The sequence below is a fragment of the Lissotriton helveticus genome, assembly GCF_964261635.1.
Source record: "Lissotriton helveticus chromosome 1_1 unlocalized genomic scaffold, aLisHel1.1 SUPER_1_unloc_92, whole genome shotgun sequence".
Classification (NCBI taxonomy): Eukaryota; Metazoa; Chordata; class Amphibia; order Caudata; family Salamandridae; genus Lissotriton; species Lissotriton helveticus.
In genome coordinates this window covers 494,050-504,633 of record NW_027611739.1, presented here as the reverse complement: position 1 = coordinate 504,633, position 10,584 = coordinate 494,050, and the positions used below count along the sequence as shown (strand labels likewise).

Sequence of the window (10,584 nt, the reverse complement as noted above, 5' to 3'; positions counted from 1 at the left end):
ATTACTGATGGCACATATTTATATAGTGAGGAGTCACTTTAGTCTGGTGCACAATTACATGTGTAGATGTGAGTCTGGTGATGCCTGATAACTGAAAGGCACATATTTGTTTACCTACAATTTCATATATGTCTGATTTATTATTCCTATTACAGTGCCTTCTACCTTGAGAAGGCCCGTCGTAGACCAGTGTGTGGACAAAACCCATGCAGACAAATCAAGGACAAAGGGATTGGGACATGGTCTAGGGACATTGACAACAAATCCTACATCAAACCTCACGTTTAACTGATGGAGCGCTATGAGCGACCTGAAGCGTAATACTGAGAAAAAGTAACCTGGAGAATTTCTGCAAATTCAAGTAAATAAAAAAAAACTAATAAAGAACTACATAATCACAACTGTGTGACCCGAAGGCGATTATTTCTCAACATAGCCCTTCTTTGCGGTCACCTTACAGTGCTCAAATTATCATCCGCGCTATAAGAAATGGGAGTCTGGGGTGTCTGGTCACAGAAGCTCATTTACATACAAAAGGGGGTGACAGCCTGTTCACAACGCACAGCACAACCTGTTAACGTAAAATGCTTGTACACAGAACAGGTTAAAGTCTTGTGTTTTTTTCTCATTTTCTTTAATATATCCTGCACCTCGCTCTCTTCTTCTCTTTCTCTCATTTCATCATAAATTACCAAATTTCACTATTGCTTTATCAGCACGGCATAAGCCGGGGGTTGGGGGGGGGTAGCCACAGTTTAAGGGGTCCCCCCACTTTTATCTAGAAATGGGACTCAGTTCCACCTAGATCCTTAGTCTGCAACTGGTAATTGTTACTTTGTGCCCCAGCACTGCAGACACAGGCCTCTGAGTGTTTGTTTGTGCGAGTAGTGCAAGAGAGGAACAGAGAACTTGACAAAATTAGCCCATCTATTGCTTAATACATTGTAAATGTGAAACAGTTTGGGGCTTAAGGGCTGGATAAAGAATAACGTCAGGAAACAAACGCAAATTAAAAGCACATTTTATTTATTCACTGAAAACGGTTTAAAAATGTAATTTCCAAGTTTCTCATCTCCGTTTAAAAATATTTACACTTTCAGTCAATTCCGAGTTTAGTTACAAACTGATAGTGGGAAACACATATGATGTATAAAAACTATAACCGAAACATTATTTTTACATTATTTTATATTTCTTGTTTTGAAACTGAGTCTGCTGCGTACAGTGGCTCAATTCTGGTAAAAAGTTTGGTGAGTCACAAAATGAATAGGGAGAGCCAAGTCGGAGAGGAGCCAAGGGTCGCACTTAGTAATAAGGCCTGAGTCACGAGCTGATCCATCAACCGATAACAGTGTGTAAAAGATGCAGCAAACGTTACTTAAAACAAGGTATATGCTCTTTTATATCTGAAAATAGGTTATTTCTTGAACACCTGTGCTTCGCTTTAGTTCATTACAGATACTGCAGTGGCATTTGTTAATAGTAATACATACATTTTACCAATGAAGCTTCCATCTCCAGAGCTCTGACAACATGTCCACTCTGGGTGTGTTGGGTTTATACGTTTTATCACTAATCCGACAAGTTAGCTGAAAATACACCTGTTAGTCCCAGTATTGTTCAGTGTTGCTTTTACAGGTAGTGTGGTCAGGTGCGATTGAGTGTTTTTCTTTGTATCTCTTCTTCACCAAATAAAAATCTTTTAATCCACAGTGTGCTTGTCTCCCACTGTGTATCCTGGTACATCATGTCACTTTTCTATGTGTACGGAAGTGAACAATCACTGGAAACAAACATTTTTATAATTCTGCAAATACTTTTATCTGTTTTTCTTCTTTACTGCTAGTCAGGTCTTCTATCATTGGTATTTCTAAATCCCACATAATTTGAATTTTATATTTTTCCGTAATTCATTCCTCTCACAATAACTGCACTGTTCTGCTCTTGTCTATGTCCTCAGAGGGGTCAATATTATTTTTGATGTTCTTAAATTCTTCCCGGAATCTCTGCATCTCTAGCATTATTTCCATGTGAGTTAAATGAAGGAGTGTATTCACTGAGGGCTGTGTGGGATCGAAAATTGACAAAAGCCCTTCTCACTTTCATTGCCCTTCAATGTTTTCCGCCTGTGTGTGTGTTCGCTGATGACTTTGAAGGTGTGATAACCGACTAAAGCACTTTGCACATTCACTGCACTTGAATGGTTTTTCCCCCGTGTGTATTCGCTGATGACTTTTTAGCTTTGATAATCGACTAAAGCTCTTCCCACATTCATTGCACTTGAATGGTTTTTCCCCTGTGTGTGTTCGCTGATGTCTTTGAAGGTCTGATAATTGACTAAAGCTCTTCACACATTCACTGCACTTGAATGGTTTTTCCCCTGTGTGTGTTCGATTATGACGTTGAAGGTGTGATAACAGACTAAAGCACTTTGCACATTCACTGCACTTGAATGGTTTTTCTCCTGTGTGTGTTCGCTGATGTCTTTGAAGGTGTGATAACAGACTAAAGCACTTTGCACATTCACTGCACTTGAATGGTTTTTCCCCTGTGTGTGTTCGCTGATGTCTTTGAAGGTTTGATAACAGACTAAAGCACTTTGCACATTCACTGCACTTGAATGGTTTTTCCCCCGTGCATATTCGCTGATGACTTTTTAGCTTTGATAATTGACTAAAGCTCTTCCCACATTCATTGCACTTGAATGGTTTTTCCCCTGTGTGTGTTCGCTGATGTCTTTGAAGGTCTGATAATTGACTAAAGCTCTTCACACATTCACTGCACTTGAATGGTTTTTCCCCTGTGTGTGTTCGATTATGACGTTGAAGGTGTGATAACAGACTAAAGCACTTTGCACATTCACTGCACTTGAATGGTTTTTCCCCTGTGTGTGTTCGCTGATGTATTTGAAGGTGTGATAACCGACTAAAGCACTTTGCACATTCACTGCACTTGAATGGTTTTTCCCCCGTGTGTATTCGCTGATGACTTTTTAGCTTTGATAATCGACTAAAGCTCTTCCCACATTCATTGCACTTTAATGGTTTTCCCCCTGTGTGTGTTCGCTGATGTCTTTGAAGGTGTGATAATTGACTAAAGCTCTTCACACATTCACTGCACTTGAATGGTTTTTCCCCTGTGTGTGTTCGATTATGACGTTGAAGGTGTGATAACAGACTAAAGCACTTTGCACATTCACTGCACTTGAATGGTTTTTCCCCTGTGTCTGTTCGCTGATGTCTTTGAAGGTGTGATAACCGACTAAAGCACTGAACATTCACTGCACTTGAATGGTTTTTCTCCTGTGTGTATTCGCTGATGACTTTTTAGCTTTGATAATTGACTAAAGCTCTTCCCACATTCATTGCACTTGAATGGTTTTTCCCCTGTGTGTGTTCGCTGATGATGCCTTAATGCTGAAGAGCTGCAAAGACTACTGTCACATTCACTGCACTTGAATGGTTTTTCCCCCGTGTGTGTTCGATTATGACATTTTAGGTCTGATAACTGGCTAAAGCACTTTGCACATTCACTGCACTTGAATGGTTTGTCCCCTGTGTGTGTTCGCTGATGTCTTTGAAGGTGGGATAACAGACTAAAGCACTTTGCACATTCATTGCACTTGAATGGTTTTTCTCCTGTGTGAGTTCGCTGATGATCCCTTAATGCTGAAGAGCCGCAAAAACTACTGTCACATTCACTACAATGATACGGTTTTTCCCCCGTGTGTGTTCGCTGATGTGTTTGGAAGCTTGATAATTGACTAAAGCTCTTCACACATTGACTGCACTTGAATGGATTTTCTCCTGTGTGTGTTCGCTGATGCATTTGAAGGCTTGATAACTGACTAAAGCACTTTGTACATTCACTGCACTTGAATGGTTTTTCCCCCGTGTGTTTTCTCTGATGACTTCGAAGGTGCGATACCCGACTAAAGCACTTTGTACATTCACAGCACTTGAATGGTTTTTCTCCTGTGTGAGTTCGCTGATGATCCCTTAATGAAGACGAGACGCGAAAACTACTGTCACATTCACTACAATGATATAGTTTTTTCCCCCGTGTGTGTTCGCTGATGTCTTTGAAGGTATGATAACCGACTAAAGCTCTTCACACATTCACTGCATTTAAAAGGCTTTTCCCCTATGTGTGTTTGCTGATGATTTTGAAGGTATGATAACTGACTAAAGCACTTTTCACATTCATTGCACTTGAATGGCTTTTCTCCTGTGTGTATTCGCTGATGTCTTTGTAGCTCTGATAATCGACTAAAGCACTTTGCACATTCACTGCACTTGAATGGTTTTTCCCCTGTGTGTATTCGCTGATGTGTTTGTAGCTCTGATAATCGACTAAAGCACTTTGCACATTCACTGCACTTGAATGGTTTTTCCCCTGTGTGTATTCGCTGATGTCTTTGTAGCTCTGATAATCGACTAAAGCACTTTGCACATTCACTGCACTTGAATGGTTTTTGTCCTGTGTACGTGTGCTGATGAAGCTTGAGTAGTGATGACAAACTAAAGCTCGTGCTGCATGTGTATGATTCTTCTTTCTTGGTTAGTGTCCCTGGGTCGGGTATATATTTGTCTACATCCCATGACTGCATTTCCTGATGGGCCAACATGGCTGATAAAGCACTTGTGTTTTTCTCACACATTTAATATGTGTGCGGTATTTTACACGTTTGATTTCTGTTTTAACAATAAAATGCAATAGCCACCAAATATTTGCCACACTCCTAATACGTAAAATGTGTCTTTGTAGGCGATTGTGCCTTTAGATTGGATTATGGCTATGCACACTTGTAGGTAGAGATGTATCTTCCTTCTGGACGGTGCAAATTGGGACAGTCTGTTGTATTATAGATAGACAAACTCCTCTTTCCTTTACACGTCAATTGTCAGACTCCGCTCTGTTGTGCTCTTCTCTAGTTACTATGGTTTAGCCAGAAAGAGTTTACAATTCTCCCAGAGCACGGAATGATGGCTTGTCATCATTTTAGAAAACAGAGCACTGCGGTAATCACATCATACCGATACATTGATCTAAGTTAGTATTTGACACTTGTTTATACAGGAGGCGGTTTGTTATTATTGTTGCCTTAATTTTCCTAAGGTCATTTCTTTGTATTGTGGCGTGGAGGTGCACAGCTCAGACTCTTACAATCACTGAACTGCCCTTGATACTTCATCCAGGATCTGTCAGTTTGTGTGCAGGTTCCTATGCCGCCGACTGTGCTGAATACTGTAGCTCATTATTTCTGCTATGATTGAAGATTTACAGCATTCGCTTCATTATTGATGGTCATTTCATACATTCAAGGCTTGTTTTCTGTTGGATGTAAAGATATTTAAAATTACTGAATTGAAACATAATGTAATGAGAATTCACAATGTTTAACTAGTTGTAAAAGACATTTTGGGGGAGATTTACCAAATCTCCACACAATGCAGCGCAGCCCTCCCCCGCGAGGCTGCGCTGCGTGGCGCGACAGGAAGGGAACAGGAGAGCATCATATTTTCAAAGATATGGCTTTCTCCTTCCCTTTCCCTTGCGTCGGCACTGATTACAGCGGCCCTGCATCAAGCACACACCTTAGCACCAGAGCGCTAGGGTGTGTGTGTGTGTGTGAGTCCAGCATCGGTTTTGTACAGGAAGGACACCGTTCCTGTACAAAATACTGTCAGACACGAGGGAAAGCTTTTCCCACTTTGTATGCATGTTGCGCAGTGCAGCACGCATGCAAAGTCAGAAAAGGAAGGAGAAATTAATTCATTTCTCCTTCCTTGTGTCTTGTTTAAAAGGGTGCAGTTTTCTCACGCTAAACCCAATCTACTGATTTTGGTCAAATGGGTTTAGCATGAGAAATCTTGGGTGGTTGCACGGGAACGCCCATGCGCCCCACTTGGCAGGTCCCAATGTGTGAAGTAATGCGAACCAGTGCTATGCGCTGCTTCACATTACTTTTACATTATTTCCAGCGCTAAAAAAGTTTAGCGCTGGAAAGTAAATTAGGAAAAAAAGATTTTGCGATGTTTTGTGCCACTTTAGTGATGCAAATACGGCGCAAAATATTAGTAAATCTCCCTCTTCTTCTTTACCGCCTTTAAAAATTAGCAAGAAATATTTCATCATACACAGATATTTAACCAAAGGTTCTGTTGATCAGGTGATATCTTATTAATGTCTGAAAAGGAGGTGATTTACCAGTGTTCACAGAGTAACTGAGCAAAGTAAAGGCGCTCACGGAGCACCCAAGTGCTTGAGGTTTTGCTTAAGAAATACGCATATGGTCAAGATTTCATTTAAACAACAATAGATTTTAGAAAAAGAGCTGGATCAGGCTGGGCTGCAGAATTTCCAGTAACTCTTCATGAAGTATACAACAAAAGCAACTCCATTTACACACTTCTTCTTATTCTTTCCGATTCACTTAAGATCATCTCAAATACCAACTCCTGTTCATAAGCCACCTTTGACACTTTCAACAGCTCCCTTGGTTCAAGCATTTCTGGTTTCTTTGTACCTGGAAGATTGGAACATTATAGTGAGTTAAGGGGGGTTTCCTATCGCCATAACATATGTCCTTCTCCCTGAAACTAGTGCAGCTTACAGCACCCGGTTCTGGCCCTGAAAGACAACTTTAAAAAGCAAGTCTTTAGTTCTTCCTAAAGCAGATAAAGTTCTGTAAGATGCAGCTCCTTCTGGGGCTTTTGTGTAAAACAGAGCGAGGGGTTCACTGTAAGGCCCGTCCTTTACATTATAAGCGCAGATAAGGCAAACAGACGTTGATTCATATAATTTAATATTCAACGAGATCAGTCATTTAGTACTTATGGAGAATCCATCACAACCAATAATTTACCTGACATATCCCGCAGCAGATGTGTGCATATTACTCTTTAGTCCCCCTTTTCCACCATTTCATGGCATCTGGCATGCCGTTGTCCGTTTGGGGCCCAGGATGCCACTTTGTGACTGGATGGGCATTTGGCAGAGCGGGAGGAGGTGTCAGTTATCCACAGGTGATGCAGCATTTCTACCTTTCCATATTTCTCATCTTCTAGTTTATCTCATTTCCTGCCTTCGGTCCCTCTACTGCCCTCTGGCTGCTCACTCACTCTGTGGATTATATCAGAAGTCAAATAACGGCCTGACACTCACAAGGCCGTGGTTCTCACTTCTTCTAAAACACTTATTGTGGCCTAGTTTAGAGTTTGTGCAACAGATTATTGCCTCAAAACTAGGGGTGGGCGAAGAATTCAGCTCTGCCGGCGGAGCTCGCGAATTTTTGCCCAGAGTGCGGAGTTCCGAAAAACTCCATGAAGTAATGCATAACTGAGTTTTTTTTCTCTAGCAGTTCTCCAACGGTAAGGTGGCGACAGCTTGTGAGAAAATATAATGCACTAGACCTCCTCCTGGCGAGATTTCTCATTGCGGTAGGTCGCGGCAGGTCGCGACCACTCGAGTATAGAAATCTGCCATTCTCGTTGTTGAAGCTGCCACTCGATTAGAATGTCGATTTGAGCGTCAGAAAGCAGCAGCGCCCTCTGGCGCAACGCGTAATGCCGTTCGTGCTGCTTTTAGAGTGTGGGACAAACTCCTGGCACTAAAAATCAGTGAAAGCAGTGCAACTTAAACTCTGCCACTAGCGGAAGTCTGCAGAGTGCGACAGAGTTTCCATGGCACTTCGTGGAGTTCCGCGGAGTAAAACTCTGCAAACGACGCCAAGGCATTATCAAAACGTGACAGATATCCTGCCTGCTTTATTATAAATGCCACAGGATGTAATTTTTTTTGTTTAAATATCCTTTATTATAGCTTCAGGAGAAATGAAACATGCATGTTACAATACATATATCTAAGGAAATCAAAAGGGGGAGTGAAGAGGTGGTGCCGGTGGGCACTGAGGTGGGCACGTCCTCCTCTTATCAGGGTTGTAGGTTAATCAAAAAGGGCCACCTCACATTGGGTGGATGTGTATCCAGATGCCATTGGAATACACCATCTTTGTTAAAATACCCCTCACACACCAAAAGGGCCCTTGGTGTCATGCTTCATCATCGGGGTCTTCCCGTCTCGCTGCGGGGCGGGGCAGTGCTGCGACAAGCGGATACGCTGGAGCACCTTTAGATGGAGGTGCTATGTGTTGGGAGTGAGTGTCAGTGGGGTCAGGAGTGATATAAGTGTGAGTTAAAAAATACCTGGCCTAGTGGAAAAAAGAATTTTATTAAACACTGGCTGGTATTATTAAAAGAAAAGTGAAGCGGAGAGATGGAGCAGGTTAATGGGCTCTCTCTCCTAAGTGGGTCAACATGTTTCGAGGCGCGGGGCCTCTTCGTCAGGACCTAGGGGAGATCCCCCTGTCACTCACTAGTGTTTCTCCACATAGGTAGAAAAGTGTATGTACAAAAAGTGAACAAAAAAGGACTATGTGAGTAACTACAATTAATAATTACAACACATATGCTACCACACTAATAATGTAGTTTGCCTGCAAGGTAAGAACAGTAGATTAAAAATGCGCCGATCCCAAGGTGCGCTTAACTCTAATTCACCTGTAATGGAAAATGAGAAACACACAAAAATATACAAGATAGGGGTATGGGATCATGCGTAAACAGTGAAGATTGTTGAAGCATTTCTTCAGAAAACACACGGTCAGTCACACACAGAATAAGTAACACAAAGAGGTTGAGAATAGCCAGGGGTGAAGGTATTCAAATGCATACTTATCAGTGGGGGGGTCAATGCCTCATGAGCCAGCTTAAGACAGAAGGGTATGGTGGGGTCCCAACTGCAGAGAGGGAGAAGAGGGAGTATAATGTAATTCTGTCCCAAAAAGTTATATAGTTCAGCTCAACCCGGTAAGGTTGGGATACAGGCTTCATCCCAGTGGAGACGGCTATGCCGTACTTACTGTGCCCCTAGCACGCTTGTGCTTCCTCCTTCGTCCGCGGCTTCCGTGGATATGAGGGAGGGAGAGGGCGGCGTGTTTATATACTGGGTAGTAATTGGTTAATTGCTCAATTAAGTACTGCGAAAGCCCGCCGAATATATAAGGGCCAGAAAGGAAAATAAAGCGTCGGCCATGTTAAAGTGTTAGGTAGTGCCTATGGATGTAGTCAGGATCTTCGGTTCTCAGATCGGGTACCCGGTTAATACCGGGTGATGACACTATTCTTATGTCTACGGCAAATCTTAGGTTACTGGTTTAACGGACTCAGAAGATCAGCCGGTAACAGCGCACAGTGCAGTCCGCTATGTCCCCGCGCATGCGCCGTGGCATTTGCACAGTGCGCATGCGCGTCGGACAGTCACTGAGGCCGGCGCGCATGCGCACAATTACCCTAGTCCAATGTCTCTAGCCGACACGCGAGACTCGGGAAGGATTGACAATACTCTTAGGTTAGACATATTATGGCTGTAGAAACGCTGATACAAATAGAAATGAATCTTGTCCATATTGATATTAGTCTATTACCTAAATGAGTGAATGAAACTGCAATGTCCGATATAAGAGGACCAGTGGGGTTAGAATTTTAAGGTGCTGAGATGTTTAAGCAGGAGTGTGCCAATTGTTATGATATGTTCATATATATAAACACAATTAAGTTCCAGGGGGGCTGGAAGGGGTGGAACCTAAGGGGAACTTTTACTGTAGTGCCTTTATGCTTCAGTGGCCATTCTTTCAAAAGGAAATTACTTTTTGGATATAGAGGTGTCTGCAGTAGTATAACACATAGCGAGCTCTAAGTGTTCAGTTGAGCCCACGGCATGTCATCGTTCAAGCCAGTGCGATGTGTCCCTAAGCGGAACACCCAACGTTGTTCTTTCGATAGAAGGTCTCTATCATTGGGAAAGGCCTCAATGACAGTCCACTTCAGGTCATGGACACTGTGTCCTACAGTGGCAAAATGTGCAGACATTTTCGTAGTTGACCTGTTGCAGCGTACATTGCTGCGGTGTTCACCCATTCGAATTTTCACGGGTCTGCTGGTCATACCTACATACTCCTTGTTGCAGGGACAAGTGATTAGGTACACCACATTGCGACTATTGCAATTAGTGAAGGCTCGCTGCTCCCATGTAGTCTGGTTAGAAAAAGTGATGCTCCTGCTCTTCTTTGTGTATTGGCAAGATACACAGGTCCCACAAGGGTGGTGTCCACTGACCCCTACGACTCTAGAGGGTTCAATTGCACCCGTTGCTTTTGGTCTGGTGTGGACCAGGAGATCCTTTAGGTTCATTCCTCTCCTATGTGCAAACATGGGTTTGGGAAAATACAGTTGGCCACATGATAACACCCTCCAATGTTTGTTCACGATCTTCGTGATCTGGTTGGAGTTGGTGTTGTAGGTGGTTACGCAGATGGGGCGTAGATCTGGTTCTTTCGCTTCCGTGTCATCCAAGAGGGCTTCCCTGTTGTTATTGCGTGCACGCTTAAGGCCTTTACGAACAATGTTCGCCGGGTACTGTCTGTTCAGGAGTTTGCATTTCAGGTCTGCTGCTTGTGTCTTAAAATCCTCTATGTTGCTACAGTTGCGCCGTAGGCGGAGAAATTGTCCGTACGGAAGGTTC

The 10,584-nt window shown here is 42.8% G+C and overlaps 1 protein-coding gene across 1 annotated transcript; it reads right to left on the bottom strand.

The window, feature by feature from the left end:
* Nucleotides 1–1,077: 1,077 nt before the first annotated feature.
* LOC144806638 (uncharacterized) lies at nt 1,078–4,834 on the bottom strand. Its single transcript, XM_078672955.1, is given in 3 exon segments — nt 1,078–3,273; nt 3,275–4,047; nt 4,049–4,834. Coding segments are annotated over 3 exon segments (2,556 nt in total). The 5' UTR covers nt 4,661–4,834; the 3' UTR covers nt 1,078–2,102.
* Between the last annotated feature and the right edge of the window lie 5,750 nt (nt 4,835–10,584).